General features: G+C 44.4%; 1 protein-coding gene across 2 annotated transcripts in view; it reads left to right on the top strand.

Moving 5' to 3' along the window:
• Positions 1-18323, top strand: part of LOC110081229 (phytanoyl-CoA dioxygenase, peroxisomal) — a 32047-nt gene that overhangs the window by 10117 nt on the left and 3607 nt on the right. The window contains exons 5-9 of one of the 2 annotated variants that reach the window (XR_013545648.1): positions 623-704; positions 1160-1341; positions 2247-2396; positions 3995-4129; positions 5920-6057. Coding sequence is in view for 1 of the 2 variants with exons in the window: in XM_073000762.2 (XP_072856863.2) it covers positions 623-704; positions 1160-1341; positions 2247-2396; positions 3995-4129; positions 5920-5973 (603 nt within the window). In the remaining variant the exon portion in view is untranslated. Of the gene's footprint in view, positions 1-622; positions 705-1159; positions 1342-2246; positions 2397-3994; positions 4130-5919; positions 9294-18323 lie in introns of those variants that run through there. The other variant, XM_073000762.2, reaches the window with a different exon arrangement.

Here is an 18323-nt window from a genome sequence, read left to right as displayed (position 1 = left end):
CAGCACTCATACCACATAATATAATGGTTTTAGATATTGTGGCGGTCCCCCTTTGTGCCCTTTATACCTCTGGGCTTCACAAAGGTAAACCCACCTTTTCTCTTGCTGCCACCAGGTATTCTCCTAATACCACAAGTCCCACACACAGGAGCTGTCACCCCAAAGGGTCATACAATTTCAGGAATCAAGGGTTTTAAATAAATATTCTTTTATTATTGAACAAAATCACAAGTGGAATCAAATGTAACTGTGTCATATATTCATGTGTATTAAATCAGGTGTTAAAGTATATCAGATCATGTCAATATTTCTCTTGTTAAACTGATGAGTTCATTCCTGCTTGTCCAATATATTTTATTCTTTCAATTTCTTTTCTTAACCCTTCTTGTTACTCTTATGCCCTAGCACTGTTTCAATAACTTCTGGTCCCTAACTCTCTCTATCCCTATCTGATTCCAACTCCTAACTCTCTCACCCAGCTGTTCCAACTGTCATTCTGGCTCCGCCCCTCCTGCTCCATCCCCTGATTGACATGCAAGAATGACGTCATACCTTGGGTTCCGTTACAGATATGTTAGCTGGTTTGAATATACTTTTTGATGCATCATTTTCTTCACCTTAGATCGTGAAATATGTTGAGTGTTTCACAGGACCGAACATCATGGCTATGCACACCATGTTGACCAATAAACCTCCAGATCCTGGTAAGGAATTTTTGAACAAATTTATACTACTACATTGAAACAGGTAGGCAGTGTTAGATTAATGTATTGTGAGATCTGACCGTTTATCTTTTCTGGTTCAAATTTCAGAGCTAGCTACTATATCAAAATGAATACTACCGGTGTGGTTAACGAAGTAGCAGAAAAGTGGGGTATAAATTTATAGAAGTCCCAAATGACAAGTGGGATTGGTGTAACAAGAACCAAAGTTGGACTGCCATTGTGCTTTAAACATTATTTCATCAAAGTGAATTTCTCAGCATGTGTGTTATACTGGTGTTTTCCCACTTGAGAGGAGGAGGATTGTGAAACAGAGAAAATTTCCAGCCACCATATTGCTATAACGGGTGGATGTGTACAGTTCGTAGAAGCTCAGTATTTCTACTTTATTTTAATAACACAACCTGAAGATATGATAATTCAAATAATTTTTACAGGAAGGAAGACTTCTCGCCACCCAATGCATCAGGACCTGCACTACTTCTCATTCAGACCTGCAGATCGCATTGTCTGTGCCTGGACTGCCATGGAGAGAATTGATCGTAGAAATGGATGCTTAGTAGTATTTCCGGGAACCCATAAAGGAGATCTAAAACAACATGATTATCCTGATTGGGAGGTAATTTGAGTGAGTATGAGGGAGTGTGCAGAAGCGGGGAGGAAAGGAATGTTAACAAATTTGGAAGTAGCTGATTACAGTTTTAAAATTTTAGAATTAAGGGTTTTTTTCATTGTCTTTATAATCTTCTTCCCTGGGTGTATTTGGAGATTAAATTCACTACCATCCTATTTATTTATTTAATGCCCCACCTTTGTGTGAAAATAGGAATTCAAGCTTTTAGCAGTCTCCACACAGTAGAGCTAAATTTTGCAAAAGGATATAGTGCTCAAATGCTTTAATCAGTGAATTACTGTATAATTAAGCTACTCACTGTGAATATAGCACTGGTTGCTGTGAGAATGCCAGATCTTTGACAGCAAATGAGAGCTCCTGATTGTCAACTACACTACACAACAAATTGCTTTCTTTTTCAAAAACCAAAACGAAACGAAAAACCTCCCATGGCCCTAAAACAGGATGTGAAGGCAGGGATGTGGGAAAATGATGAATAACTCCTCCTATGGGTCATTATTGGCCCTACCAAGGCAGACCCCTTCTTTCTGGAGTCTGCATTGGAGGCTGCATGTTGTCTGCCCCCTTCATATGCTAAAATCCATATAAGGGTATTGTTGGTTTGAATTTTTTGCAGGACATATACTTGTAGCACTGGTCCCAGTATTTTTAGGAATCTTAGGGATGATACTTTTTTTTTTACTATAACGATAGTTATTGCTAGGTTATAACACATGCTTTTTCTTGATTTTAAAATCAGTCAGATATGCATCTGTAAGTACCAGCTTCTAACATGGCTTTCTCCCCAGTAACTTTGAATTGAACTTTCTGTGACTCAGTTCCAAAGTGGGTGTACAGGTATTTCTGTTTCTATTTCTATGGCTAAGGTAATTATTATGTTGATTTTCCAGGGTGGTGTAAACAAGCTGTATCATGGAGTGCGTGATTATAACAGAAGTATTCCAAGGGTTCATCTTGCTATGGAGAAAGGAGACACAGTATTTTTCCACCCTTTGCTAATCCATGGCTCTGGAATGAACAAGACTGAAGGGTTTCGGAAGGTAAGGTGCTTGTTCAAATTACAGGCTGCAAACACCTGGGGCATTTCCTTTGGAAAAATATGTTTCATAAGTCAAGACTCTCCCATCTTTTCAATTAATAACTGATCTCACTTTTTAATCCTCTTGTTTAAAAAGTTTTGAAAGGTGAAAGCTAGTTACATATTTTCAGTTTAAATCTAGAGTACAAAAAAGGGCACTGGAAAGTTCACCATCCAAAGCATGCAACCTCTCATCAGTGTAAATATAATCTGTGTCAGCTATGTGTACTTGTGTGTTGGGACTATTTCATTGTCACTGTATGAAAAGATCCATAAATGTTGCTGTTGGTTTAATAATGCATTTTACTAGGTAGGTAAGCGCAGCAGTATGCCCTAGGGAGAGAGTTACGCACGAATCGACCATGACATCAAAGTACGAAGGTTCTTGACTAGAGATGGGGGTATTTGTATACGAAGAGCCCCGCACAGGTGGAGATAATGAGGGTCCAGCCCCATGTGGCCAGACTGTCCACTCACCGATCCACCACTGCAGATCAGTGAGTGGACCGTCCGGCCCCATGGGGGCCAGATCTCGTTATCTCCACCTGTGCGGGGGTATATGAATACCCCCATCTCTATTCTTGACTATTTCACTTAAAATATTAATATCAAAATCTGAGGTGGGCCACTGAAATTTCTCCAGTTCTTTGCTTTGAAAAAGTCCCCACTCTGCCCTGAAAACCATGCGTGTAGCAAGCAAAATCCATTTCCCTTGGGAAGAATATCTGGGATAATTAGATTTCAACAGGACACTGTTTTGCACCCAGCACCGGCATTCCAGGAGGATGGCTCTAAAAAGCAAAGCCCTAGCAAAGTGTTTTGGAAAGATTTCCACCACTTTGTCAATGTGACACTTTTAGATAGCCTTTGATTGGTTTTGAAAATGAAGCAGGTTATTTCCAATGTTTGTCATAATTTTGAGTCTGTCCCAGGTGTGTATTAGAGAGAGAAGGCACTCACCTCCAGTAAAAATTTTTGAATGGCCTGGTAAGGCTTTGACTTCAATCTTAATCACTGAATTTTCCAGTAATACAGCAGTGAGAAGAGGAATAAGATAGGAGCTTGTTCAATACACCTTTTACAGCAGGGCTGAGCAGCTTCATCTGCTCTTATGCAGCTCTCAGACTGATTTCGGAAGCTCTCTGCAAGTAATTAGTTTAGGCTTTTCTAGCAGCACCCTGTCTTGCCCCCAGTGGTCTGCTCAGTGGTGAGGAAGAGGGAGGGAGAAGAAAGGGTATGCAGCCCCCACTGCAAAATAATAATAATTTTTTAAAAACCCTGAGAGAATGCTACACGTAGTAGAAGAAAGGGTTTCTTCTCCTTTGTTTACAATGAAACACCAAAGGTGGAATACAGATGACACGAGCTTCAAATGTATTTTCAAAGTAATGTGCAAAGAAACATACATCCTCACTGCAAACAGCTGTAGGGACTTTTCAAATTATATGTTTGGGAAATGTTTAGAGTTTCCCCCTAAATACGCTCACCTTACACAATCTTACAAAAAAGCAAATGCCACAGCTTCAGATTTAATGTATTCTTTCGGTTTTTTTAATGCAGGCAATCTCTTGTCATTATGCAAGTAGCGATTGCTACTATATTGATGTGAAAGGTACTTCTCAAGAAATCATTGAGAAAGAAATTGTAGAGATTGCAAAAAAAAAGTATGGTATAGACTCGCCTTTGACCCTGAAGGTAGGTGGTTTGGTGTTTGTTTTGTAACGTTTTGGATCCAAAGCACTTGCTGTTATATGCCTTTGTCTTGCAGTGATGTTCTAGAAATACTACACCAAAGTTCTGTGATCTTTGGTGTAGTATTTTTGTTCCTAGCAATATACTTAAAAATTTTGAAGATCTTTTGCATAACCTTGTATAATAATTATCAGATAACACATATTGTGTCCTCTGAGAGCTGGGTGTGTTCAGTAATTACTCCCATGGTACTGTGGTGCCTCGCATGATGACGATAATCCGTTCCGTTAAAATGGCTGTCCAGCGAAATCGTCGTCGGCCTTCCGGGAAAAAATCCCAATTGGAATGGATTGAAAACCGGTTAATGCGTTCCAATGGGGAAAATACCTGCTTGTCCAGCGAAGATCGCCATTAGGGGAAGCCATTTTCCGAGCGCCAATCAGCTGTTAAAATGGCTGCCTTTCAAATCATGGGTCCGGAAAACACAGGGCAGCCATTTTGCGGAGCCGGAAAGATCGTCATTTTGCGAACAAACGATTTGCGAAGCAAGTACCTAATCAACGTCCAGCGAAAATCCCCCATAGGAAACATCATTTTGTGATTGCTATAGCGATCGCAAAAAAGTCATCATCATGCAATTTCGTCATTCTGCGGGGTCGTCGTGGTGCGGGGCACCACTGTACAGTCCAAAACTAAGACATACCTAGTTTTCTACCTGATATGCTGAAGGGTTCTTGCTGACTTCAGGGCTGTGTAAAATGATAACTAGAAAAAGCAGTAATAATTAATTTCTGTGACTAGGTAATCTGATTTCTTCGCTAAGAAAAGCTTAATGCTGTGCAGTGTCTGAATGTGCAAATTATGTGTCTGATCATTCTTCTAGCTGTGAAGAAAACAATGAAGGTCATTAAAGTGCAACCACTTTGTTCTGAAAATGTCTCTCTGGATTCAGAGATTTCAGTGGGCATTCTGCCCCACTTTCCATCTCAGACTCCAAACGATCCTACAGGGATCTGGGCTAGTAACTAATCTTTCTCTAGTGGAATCTCAGATTCTCAGAAAGTGGAATTTCTATGCCTTTTCATATGTTCAGTACCATACATACAACCCCTGGCTTAGAGTGAGGCACAATGTAATACAATATTGCCAAGGGAGTGTTTAATTCTTGATAACCTTTTCTTCTTCACACCTTGGACAAATTTGTGAATTCAACATTCTAAGGATCAAATCTTTTTAACAGGAACTTTCAGCACCTGAAAGCTACAAGTTCAATATTGATTAGCAAAGTTAGACAAAGGGAAGAAGATACAGTTGGGACTGAGTGAAGGATATGGGATTTGTACACAGAATTCACAGAATTTTTAGGTTTTAAGCAGCTTTGGAATATTACTACATAAATGGTGTAGAAAGCAGGAAATCATCTTATTCAGCCTCAGTTATCTCTTCCATGAAGCTCTTTGTTAAATAGACAGCATAGCTAAACAGCAGAGAACCTAGCAGCAGACAGTCCTAACTGAAAAACTTAACTAATCAAGACAGACCTCATATCGACTGACATTTTTTTCTTATATCTGACAATTAACCCTCTAAGCACCTATTGGCTGACACTCCACACAATCTGACTGGTTACACATATTCTTTTACACAAATAATATAGCTTATTCATTGTTATGCACACAAACTCCAGTAAGACACACTTAATAATACAATTTATATATACAGAGAGAGAAAGAGAGAAAGACACTGAGTTGCTTTTTATATATATTAACATTTCCTCTTCATCTTCTTCTTAGGATGCTTGGAGAGTACAAGCTCGTCTTGTTAAAGGAGAAAGAAGATATCTTTGAAATGTCATTCAGATACCCAAGGTTTGAATGTCATTTGCCGAATTCCTGGACTGCCTAAGAGAAAATGTGATCCTATACATAAATGTACTCAGTATTCTTTTAGCTATTTTTTGCCAAATATTATAAGTTAATAATAATCTCAAAGAATTCTGAAGCATAATTATATATGAAAAGGAATCTAATGCTGAACCTCTAGGCATATTTACTTGGAAATAAGTTTCTCTAAACAGTAGGGACTGACGTCTGAGTGAACAACCATGACTTTAACACCTCATGTTAGTTTAATTATTTGAACGTAAGTGATGTGCTTAAATGAACAGAGTTTAAATTAAAAAAATAATAATTTCAAAATAGTAATAAGGAACTGTATTCTGTGTCCTCTCCTAAAATGGGGATATAGTGTAACAGCTGATTTCCAGCAAGGATCATAATTAGGTATGAGTGGCAGAAAGGCATTTGATCATTTCCTGCTTTCTTTGAAGAACTGGTTTTTAGTATCTCAGTCTGCATAATTCTGCCTTCTTCTGCATATTATTACATAACTCCATAACCAATATAGATCCTGCATTTCCTTTTTCAAAAATTCTTAGAGTGCTATATCTGTCAAACACTGCAGATGTGAATCTTTGTCCTGTTTAATTCAGCTGCCAGCCACCCTTGAAGAGAGAATGGTCTAGTGCCTTAGAAGTCACTGTGCAAAGGTATAAACTTCCACCTTGAAACAATGAAGTGTAGGTTGGCACAGCTGTACATTTACAAAACTGAGATAGACTTCTGAAGTCCAAGTAGTTTATAGGGTTCAAAATGTTTCATGTATTCTCAGTAGTTCCTCATTGTTGAGGATAGTGAAAAGCCAAGCAGACTATAGAGAGCTCTGAAAGAGTCTGCCCAAATTAGGTGAATTAACAAGAAAATTGGCAAATGCATTTTCATGTAAGGGATGTTGGGGCAAATTTTTTAAAAAATCTTCACTTCTCAAAGATACTGCTGTAGTCTAAACTGGTGCTGTAGGAAAAGGATTTTAGGATTGTGGTGGATGGAGTTCATCAAAAATGCTGATCCCTATGAGTGAATGAATACAGTGGTGCCTCGAATAGCAATGTTAATCCGTTCCAAAAACCAAATCGCTATTCAAATGCATCGCTATTCAAAGCGCTGTTTCCCATTGAAATGCATTGAAAGCCGGCTAATCCATTCCAATTGGAACTAATTGCCGTCGTTAATGGAAAATCTCCATAGGGAACCTCGCTAATCAAAGTGCGGTTCCCCCATTGAAATGCATTGGCACCTATTCAATGCATCTCAAGGGGAAAAAAATCAACCACAAATTAAATAAGGGTCAGAACTAGGTCAAATCGGGTTAACCAAGGTTTTAATGAGTGCACTTATGATCTCAACCATTTCAAACAGGAAACGTTAACTTTAAAGCCTTTTAAAAATAGCAATCCGTGGCTGTTTAAAACATCGCTAATCGAAAACAGGGGACCTAAAACGAACTCGCTATTCGAAGCGCAGACCTGACCATCGCTATTCAAAAATCGCCCATAGGAAAATCGCTAATCAAAGCGCAAAAAAGCCCAGAAAACCACATCGCTATTTGGTTTTTTCGCTAATAGAAGCGCTCGCTATTCGAGGCACCACTGTAATATGTTTATTTTGGTCATAGACAATTGAACAGAAGATACAATCTGCATATCTGAGTAAATTTTACAACATATACAATATTGAAAGGTTAAAACAAGATAAAGTTGGGCTAAACTGTAGTCCACATTCTGTTTGCACAACTTAATTTTTTTGGGGGGGGGGATGAGGGCCAAGATTCCATTATCAAAGGACTGATGACTTTCAGAAGGAAAGAAACATTCTGGAAAAGGTTTCCATAATAGAGAAGTAAGTTTGGCCTATTCTCCCTATACAAATACATGCCAGCATCCTTGGGCAACAGCTTTGATTTCCCCTAAAGTGGTTCATTGAGATGCACTGCAGCCGTGGAAGTGTTTATTAGGCAAAGTATCAAAGCTGCCAGTAGAGATCTTGGGGTTGTGGTGGATAGTTCACTCAAGACTGTTGACCCACATTATGCAGTTACTGTGAAATGCAAAACACAGGCAAGCAATTATTAGGCTGATTGATGCTGCCCATAATATCTTTGTACAGATCTGTAGTGTGTCTAGTTTAGGTTGACGTAGCCCCAAAAAGACTATGTTTTATGCTGAGAAATGGTTCTAACAAATGCAGTCCAAATTATGAAATGACCAAGGTGCCTTTCCTATGGGGAAAAACTGTTTAGGTTTTTCAGTTTTTATAAGAGGATGATCAAAGTGGAGATGATGGGGAGAAAGAGGTAGGTGGAACATAGAAAACAGAAATGGAAAGTGGATTTTATTCGCTCTCGTAGCCTATGAGCTTTTGGTCATCTAATGCAGTGGTTCTTAACCTTTGTTACTCAGATGCTTTTGAACTGCAACTCCCAGAAACCCCAGTCATCACAGCTGGTGGTAAAGGCTTCTGGGAGTTGCAGTCCAAAACTCCAGAGTAACCCAAGGTTAAGAACCAATGATCTAATGGAACTGATTAACAGGCAGTTCAAGGCAGAAAAAAGGATTCTATTCACAGAGAGCCTAACTAGTTTATGAAACATACTGAGAGAAACTGAAGTCGCTGTTAGCTTAGATTGCTTGCGAATTAGGCAGATTCAGAGGAGATTTTTTTAAAAAAGAGGTTTATTGGTGGCTCTTCCTTGTAAGGGATAACTAAGACCTCCAGGTTCAGAGGCAAAGTGCCATTCAATGTCATTTGCTGCCTAGCAGTGAGAGTAGAGGATGGTTGCCTTTGTAGCCTACTTGGGGCTTCTTGGGACATCAGACCAACTGCTATAGGAAGCAGACTATAATGATTCAGCCCTTAATAATCAAAGTTTCCTGGGTTCAAGTCAGTGAAAATTATTGCTGGGTGAGCCTGATTGCAGCCTATCGCCCTACAAAATGGCAGGAATGTATTGTTTCCACGTGTGTTTAGTCTCTGAAAACAGGATGGAAGACATGCCTCTGAATGCATAAAATCTTTCAGAGGTGGTCACATGGGTGGGCAGTGTGGAGCACTTTTGAGCAATGCGCTTTTTCTGTTGTTGAGTAAGATAATATTTTTGGTGGCTAGGAGCAATAGTATATAAGGATAAATTAAATACGATGGAATGGTGGTGGTGAAATAAAGGCCCTCTTGTGCAATGTCTTTCATCAGTCAAAATTTTGTTTTTAAAATTGTCACCTGTAAAAACAGAATAATTTTTGTTGCTGTACTGATAAAATATGAAGCATAAATGTGTCATGTGTGGTGTATTATTAGCAGTGAGAGAGAATGGGAGAGAGTGAGTGTATGTTTTATGATGATCATTCAACCATTTCTCAGAGGATTCATGAACACACATGAAATATAGGCAAAATCAAAGAGGAATTAAAATGTCGAGACAATTAAGACTATTTTTGCCCAGAAGTGGTCAGAGCTTAAGATGTGTGCAGAAACTTTTCCTCAGATTCAGCTGCTGTTCAGTAGGTCAGTGTCCACTATATTTGTGGCCTTAGTGCTGTTCCAGTGCAACGCTTCTGAAAGTGAAGGATTGGCTCGCAGCACACCATTGCCTCAAAGACAACAGGTTTATTATAGTCTATATTTTTATGGACCATAGCCTACTAGGACCCTGGGGAAGCAGAACTGAAATGAGGGCTGGAAGATCTCAGAAAGCAAAAGCTAGAAGACTGGCAAATGTGTGGGCCTTTGGATTTTGCTGGACAACAGCTGATGTCTTCACACGCTGTTGGCTGTACTGGCTAGGGGTTAATGGGAACTGCAGGCCAACAACATTGAGAGGAGCACACCGTTCTCACCCCTACCTTAACCTGTATTTTTCAGCACAAATCAAACATGCTTAGTTCATAAAGAAATTTTGTTGTATACAATTACCTGTCAGTTGGTAACGTTTAAGGGAGGGGCAGGACATATTTTATTACCAAAGTGATAGCCATATAAAAATAGGAGTCGTCCGATACCTCAAAGATGATCATATGTATCACAGAATGAGCTTTCATGAACTATAGTCCTACTTCATCTTATATAATTGATTGGGAACTCCTTTTCCCCTTCATTTACTCCATTCCTGGTTTACAGGCTACAAGAGAGGCGGGACTCTTTATCACATGTTGGTGGTTGTGGCTGATTGATTATGGAATAGCTCTGTGGTGTTTGTAAGGTTCCTCCTTTCCTTCCTCATTAGACATGTCCTTCCCTGTGACAAATGAAACTCCTATGTTGGGTTCCTGGTAATAACATTTCAGCCATTTCTATCCAGGGAAAAATAGTAGAAAAGGACTCCAGCTAGCCTCCTGGATGTTGGGACAATAGAGTGGGTCGCTGGAACAGAAAATGATTCACCTAGACCTACTTGTGGTCTCCAGGAATGGAAGCACTTAGAGATTTATCCTCAACTTTAAGCAGATGTGTTACACACTACTGATTTCACTAATAAATTCTCCATACCCTAACCCCAATCTCAGCTTCCACCAATTGCTCAGATTCCATTTCCAACAAAACCACTTTGATTACAGAACCCTTCACTTTCTATTGTCTCTATAACTGGGAATCCTGACAAAAGTAATAATTTACTCTAGGGGTTCATACACTTTCACGTTCTTCAGGTGTTCTGGCCTTCATCTCCCACAACACCTAGATGTTAGTTCAGGCCTTCTGTCCTACAGGAGAACAGATCTAATGACTCAGTTTTCTGTTGAGGGAGCTCTTCAGGGGCCAAATTGCAATGGAGTTCCAACCAACTATCCTGATAGCTGCTGGAAAGTCTCATTATGCTATGGATGGAATATCCAGGGTTGTTTTGTTTGTTGCCTTGCAGACAACCTTATCTCTCAAGATGGAAGAAGGAACAACAAAGTCATCTGTCCTGGACCATTGTTAGATAAGTATACGGAGAGAGAAGAGAGCAAGAGAATTAAGATGGAAGGAGGGATTGAATAGCCAAGGAGGAGTACCACAGACTAGCCTGTACCTGTAACATTGAATTCATGAAGGAAAAGGCCCAAGTTGTCTAAAAATTACCTTGAAAAGAGGAACTGGGGTGGAAAAGCCTTCTTTAATATGTTAGGAAGCATGAGATGATCTGGGAAGGGATAGATTTTCTGCTTTGAGGATGATGGTGAAGGCAGAACTATTCAACTTCTACTTCACCTCAGTGCTCTCTGACAGGAGGAGTTGTTCAATCTGGTTCAAGTATATGATATAATGAAGGAATGCATGCCAGACCAGGAGAGATGTGAGGGAGCACAGACTTATTTTAGATAGTTCTGGGGTCCAGGGCTAGATAAATCACATCCTTGGGCACTGAAGGAACTTGATGTTATTTTAGACTCAAGACTTGTAATCTCTGAGAATTTTGCAAGCACCAGAAAAGTACTGGGCAAATATTGTCCCCTTCTTGAAGATGGTGAGTACAGGAAAAGATGGATACAGCTACAGACCAGGCAGAGTTCTATTCTGTTGTTATTGGCCGGTATGCATCAGGACAAGAGTCAAAATAGCCTTTATTAGCAATAAGTCATAGCAGACCAATCTTGCATTTCCTTCCTTCCACAGCCCCCACGGCAGCAGTTCTTCCATTCGGCAGGGCACGTCCCGGAACTCGCTGAGCCTAATGGAGCGGCTCACTATTCCTCTGGGAGCCCTGGACTTCGAGGGAGCGACGACCCCGTCGCCGCCGCGGCAAGCATCTAAGGCCCCGGAGAAGCCCAAGAAAAAGCAGGCCTCCAAAGCGGGAAGTAAACTACCCCCCGCTAAGGCCCCATCCAAAGCCAGGGAGGGCTCCAAGAGGGGCAAGCCACATGCCTCCGACGAGCGGCTAGCGGCGAAAGAGGGACATTGGGAGATCCCACCTCCCTCACCTACGCCACCGTCCCCGCTTCTGGAGAACCCCGCGCGGGACCGCGATCACCACCCAGATGCGGCGGAGCCTTTCCCCCGCAGGCGGACAGAGGCACTCCCAACACAGCCGAGCTTGCCTCCCTTGCCTAGCCAGCTAGAGGGTGGATCCCGTACTAGCGCGGCTTCTGCCCTTTTCGGCCCTGCTTTAGCCGGGCGGGCGTTACCACCTCCTCCCTCACCATCTATCTCCTCCGGGCGATCCTCTCCCCCCCACAAGCGGACGGAGAAGAGAAAGCACGTGCGCCCAGAGTACAGAAGACACCACCCTGCACGGGATGTCGAGGGACCCCGCTCCCCCCGCCACTGAAGTAGGTCACCAGCACATGCCCCCATCTTTATTGAGGTTGACCGCAGGGGCTTCCGGCACCGCAGGACGTGGGAGGACTCATCCTCAGATCACTCGGCAGGCTATGAGAGGAGCAGGCGCTGTAAGAGGGTCCGGTACATCTACGCTTCCACGTTGCCTTCATCCTCCTCCCCCTTTCCCCCCCGACGCCAGCGCAGCCCCCATTACACCAGGGAAGCTAGCCATAAGAGGAGCAAGCACCGCAACATCCACCTCCCCGTGCCATCTGCACAGGAGGAAAGGGGGAAGGATACGGACGCGCAGGCAACGCTGAGAGCCCCCTCGCGCGCTCACCCTAAGAAAGCACCCAACTCACTCCAACACCCAGAACAGGATGGGATCCTCTCTCCAGTCCCCTCGGACACCGAGCAGGGAGACTTCTCAGAGGGACCTGAGGGCTCTCAAGAGGAAGATGCGTCATCCGGGTCGGACCCTGCTGACCTCCAGGATGCGGAACCAGAGGAGGATTTCTCCTCATACACCCAGATGCTGGCCAGGATGGCCAAATCATTGAAATTGGGAGCCAAGGAACCCCCTAAGCCAAGGGAAGACCTGGTGTTTGGGGACATTCTTCAGGACAAGGCAGCACCACTGAGTTTGGCCTTTATCCCGTCCCTCATGGAACTAGTCAAGGAGTCCTGGTCCCTACCACCCAACTCCACCCAGATCACAAGGAGGCTGGAAACGCTCTACCGCATGCACGGCGACGATACCGAATTTCTTTCAAACCATCCAACTCCTAACTCCATCGTCGTCCAATCCAACTCTTCCAGATCTGCATCCCGTTCCAAGGTGACACCGTCCAACAGAGAAGGCCGCAAACTAGATGTCCTCGGTCGAAAGCTCTATTCGTTTGCAGCCTTCCTCCTAAGGGTCGCAAACTATCAGGCAGCGATGGGCGCATATCAGAAACAGCTGTGGACTCGCATCCTACCCACCTTGGAGAGAGCTCCGGCTAAGATGAAGCCTATGCTCATCAACACATACACAGAGGCCCTTACGCTGGCCAAACATCAGCGCCTGGCAGCAAAACATGCAGCAGATGTGGCATCTAAATCCATGGTCTCCTCGATAGGCCTAAGAAGACATGCCCTCAGGAATTACAGAGGAAGCCAATGCCCACATCGAAGAACTCCCCTTAGACGCCAAAGGACTCTTCAATGAGAATACAGATGACAAGATGGAAAACCTTCATAAAATCAAGAAGACTGCGAAATCATACACCGTTCAGCAGCAACCCAAATACCAGAGGTACCTCTGGCGCCACCCCTCTGGCCAGCAGCATTTTCAACCCACTTCTTCTTCTAATCAGGCCTTCCGCTCCTACAGACACCAGGACACCACCAGATCTCTACAGCCGTCTATCGCAAACGCCCCTTTCAGACCACAGCCGTCGTCACACCGTAGATCCTCCAACCGTCCACCGGCAAAAAAGCAGAAGCATTATCTTTGACTCGGTCACTTCAGTACCCACTCGGCTAAACCCCTTTCTCCGAAATTGGCAAGCCATAACGAACGACAAGTGGGTACTAAGTATAATACAGTCCGGCTATCGATTAGAATTCCTAAAGCGTCCTCCCTTGTGTCACATCCGATACACCTCATACTCACCAGCTCTGGAAGAAGAGATCGCATCACTTCTCCAAAAAAGAGCCATACAAAGAGTCCCACCTCGCACAGCCTCAAGAGGTTTCTACTCCCGGTACTTCGCAGTGCCCAAGAAGGGAGGAGGAATCAGACCCATCTTAGACCTGCGTCATTTGAACGCATACATCCTCCCACGTCGTTTCCGTATGATAACTCTGGAGGCGATAATCCACCTGCTACGTCACGGAGACTGGTTCACAGTAGTAGATCTACAAGACGCCTACTTCCATATTTCCATTCACCGACACTACAGGAAGTACCTCCGTTTCTTCTTCGGAAATTCTGCCTTTCAATTCTGCGCCCTCCCCTTCGGGCTATGTACAGCCCCACGCACCTTCACAAAGTGCATGGCGCCAGTGGCAGCATACCTACGGCTCAACGGCATCTATGTTTACCCCTACATAGACGACTGACTAATTGTCTCCAAGTCTCGGCACAAATCTCTCCGCAACACCGAGTTCGTCCTGAACAAGCTCCGGCAACTGGGACTCCAGGTGAATCAGAAGAAATCCCAACTATCACCTACCCAGATGATAAGCTACATAGGAGCGCTACTAGACTCCACGAAAGCAAGGATCTTCCTCACACCGGGACACATCATGAAGCTACGCAAGGCCACACAACCGTTCCGGCACCATCGCATAGTTTCAGCCCGACAGGCCCTACACCTGCTAGGGCTAATGGCGTCCACCACGGCAGCCCTCCCTCATGCGCGCCTAAAAATGCGTCCCCTACAAGCATGGCTCATGGTTCTCTTCGACCCGCGGAAACACAGCCCACACAAACCGCTCCCGGTTACGAAAGAGCTGGCAGCGCAACTTGACTGGTGGGTGTCCCTCCCGCATCTCCTGGTGGGGAGACCCTTTCGGCCCTTGCGCCTCACTACCCAAGTCACTACGGACGCGAGCCCGACAGGCTGGGGAGCCCACTGCGAAGGGCACACCATGCATGCCCTCCGGTCTCCAAGGGAGCGCTGACTACATATAAATCACCTAGAAATGCTGGTGGTTATAAAAGCGTTCCGCGCCTTCCGGGCATTAGTGCAGGGTTGTGGTGTCCAGCTCGTCACGGACAACATGACGACCATGCACTACATAAACAAGCAGGGCGGCACGAGGTCCAAATCACTACTCTACCTGACAGTGCGCCTTTGGGAGTGGTGCTACAAACATCATGTCTTCCCCGTCGCGATCCACATATCAACCGGAGAGAACGAACTTGCCGACTGGCTGAGTCGGCTACCCAAGCAGACCCACGAGTGGGAATTGAACGCACCGGTCTTTCGCACAATCAGCCAGAGATGGGGAACTCCACTGATAGACGTCTTCGCCACGCCTCACAACAAAAAATGCGAGCAGTTCTGTTCCCGCGCGGGGAGAGGACAAGGGTCACTTGGCGATGGCCTTATGATATCCTGGGCCCGCCATCTCCTTTATCTCTTCCCCCCGTTTCCCCTGGTCCAGAGGGCAGTTGTAAAGATACAGCAAGACAGGGCCGATGCCATTCTGGTAGCCCCATGGTGGCCACGCCAGCCATGGTTCACAACGCTCAAGGAAATAGCAGTGGACTATCTGACATTACCTCTGACCCCACAACTGCTGTCAATGGACGCGGGGCAGGTTCTCCACCCGGACCTTCCGTCCTTACACCTGACGGCTTGGAGGATTCTGCCCTGATCTGCGAAGTCCTCAGTCGAGCGAGGAAACCGTCCACGACGCTCCTATACTCCTATAAGTGGAGGAACTTCCTGCGATTCGCTGAGTCCAGGAAACTGGTAGCCAGGCCGGTGTCGCTCAAGACACTGCTTCTCTTTCTCCGTCACCTTTTCGATCAAGGTCTGGCGTTGTCCACCCTGAAGGTGTATCTGTCGGCTATAGTGTCCTTCCAGCCGAGGGAATCCGAGTCCGCCAGACTGTTCTCACACCCTACAGTCAGGGCATTTCTTCGCGGGATCCTGAATTTACGCCCACCAGCTAGATCTCCCACGCCACAATGGTCCGGCTGGTGCTCAAAGCCCTAGCAAGACCACCTTTCGAACCTATGGCTAGGACAACCTTGAAGCTCCTATCACTCAAGACTCTCTTCCTAGTAGCCATCACGTCGGCCAGACGCGCTAGTGAGCTGGCTGCGTTGCGCCACGACTCCCCCTACCTACAGTTCTTCAAGGACAAGGTGGTTCTCTACCCGGATTCGTCCTTTCTCCCTAAGGTGGTCTCAAGCTTCCACATGAATCAGCCAATTTCCCTACCTGTGTTCTTCCCTGCTCCCTCCTCCGAGCTTGAACGCATGCTTCACTCATTAGACGTCAGGAGGGCGTTGGCCTTCTACACTTCCAGGACCAAGTACATTCGGGCTTCCCCCAGGCTCTTCTTCTGCTTTCACGGCCCACGGAAGGGTTCCGCAGCAGCTTCATCCACGCTCTCTCGGTGGATAGTGTCCACCATCGAGCTGGCATACCAGCTACAAGGCGCAGCCCCCCCTCAGGGCCTCAGGACGCACTCCACCAGAGCCGTAGCTACCTGTACAGCTCTCCTGCGTGGGGTGGATATCCCTGAAATTTGCAAGGCAGCAACGTAGTCCACTGCGTCCACATTCATTACTCATTACAAGCTCGACCTCCGAGCCAAAAACGACGCTGCCTTTGGGAGAGCTGTCCTGTCCTCGATATTAGAGTGACGTCCCTCCATCCGGTAAGCGAGCTAATCAGTCACCCGGAAGTGTGATTCACAGAGTCCACTCTTGAAGAAAGACAGGTTACTCACCTGTAACTATAGTTCTTCAAGTGGTACTCTGTGAATTCACACTTACCCGCCCTGCCTCCCCTCTATCCGTCACTCTCCACTACCGTTCTACCGAGCACCTGGTGGCGAATAAAAATGGAACTGGCATGGGCGGGCGGGACATGCGCAATGGGGGTAATGCCTACGTCACTCCTTTGTTTTCCTTAGAAGCTCTAGAATGCTCCGAGGATTCCTGCGCAGGCGCAGTCTACCCGGAAGTGTGAATTCGCAGAGTACCACTCGAAGAACTATAGTTACAGGTGAGTAACCTGTCTTTTTTCCAGTAGCAATGTATGGAAGTGAGAGCTGGACCATAAAGAAAGCTGACTGCTGAAGAATTGATGCTTTTGAATTGTGGTGCTGGAGGAGACTCTTGAGAGTCCCCTGGACTGCAAGGAGATCAAACCTATCCATTCTAAAGGAAATCAACCCTGAGTGCTCACTGGAAGGACAGATCCTGAAGGCTTCAATACTTTGGCCATCTCATGAGAAAAGAAATATCCCTGGAAAAGACCCTGATGTTGGGAAAGAGTGAAGGCAGAGGAGAAGGGGACAACAGAGGATGAGATGGTTGGACAGTGTCATTGAAGCTACCAACATGAATTTGACCAAACAGGCAGTGGAAGACAGGAGGGCCTGACATGCTCTGGTCCATGGGGTCACAAAGAGTCGGACATGACTTAACGACTAAACAACAACAATAAAAATCCCTTAATTTCATCAAAACATCTGACAAGGTATCCCATGTCTCAGGTTTTCCTTGTCAACAAGATAGTAAAATGGTAGTACTATTAGCGAATGCTAATTAGTGATTCACTGTATTCTGAAAGAAAGTTTCAACTGGAATCCTGAAGGGGTTTGTACTAGGCTCTGTATTTTTCAATATTTGTATATACATTATTTGAATGCAAGATCACATTTGCAGAAGATGCAAAGCTAGGAGGGATAGCTAGTGCTATGGATTTAGGTTTAAAGTAAAATTGGTGCAATTATAAGATGAAAGATACCTGACTCAGCAGCAGTAGATGTGAGAACCACCTAGGTATTTTAGTGAATCATGCACTGGCATCATCAGGGCAATGCAATTGCTTAAAAAGCCAACACTTTATTGGCCTACATTAGAAGAATCATTGTGTCTGGGTCAGATAAATTTCCAATTCCAATGTTTTCTGCATTCATCAGCTTCATTTGGAACATCTATGTCTAGTTCTCAGTCCCATTTTCTAAGAAGGACATTGACCAAGTGGAACACTTCCAGGGAAGGGTGCCCACCATGGTGAGGGATAGAAAACCCATTCTATGAGAATGATTGAAATCCTACTATTATTTTTCTAGGCTTACAACTAGTTCAGCTCCCTCAAAACCAAGGAACTGTTATTCATTCATTTATTTAAAATCTTTCTTCTTAAAAAGACCCCAAGGTGGCTTACAACAAAAGACAGTATTTAAGCAAACAACAGTGAATATATAATACTAAAAAACACAAGCAGTGCCAAAACACATTCAATGTGGCAAGGTACAACAATCCATTTAAAATGGATTTAAAATGGATTGTTGTGGAACAATGGAACACAAGCAGCCAGTCACTTCGG

This window comes from Pogona vitticeps, chromosome 5, assembly GCF_051106095.1.
Source record: "Pogona vitticeps strain Pit_001003342236 chromosome 5, PviZW2.1, whole genome shotgun sequence".
NCBI lineage: Eukaryota > Metazoa > Chordata > Lepidosauria > Squamata > Agamidae > Pogona > Pogona vitticeps.
This window is presented reverse-complemented; position numbering and strand designations above follow the sequence as displayed.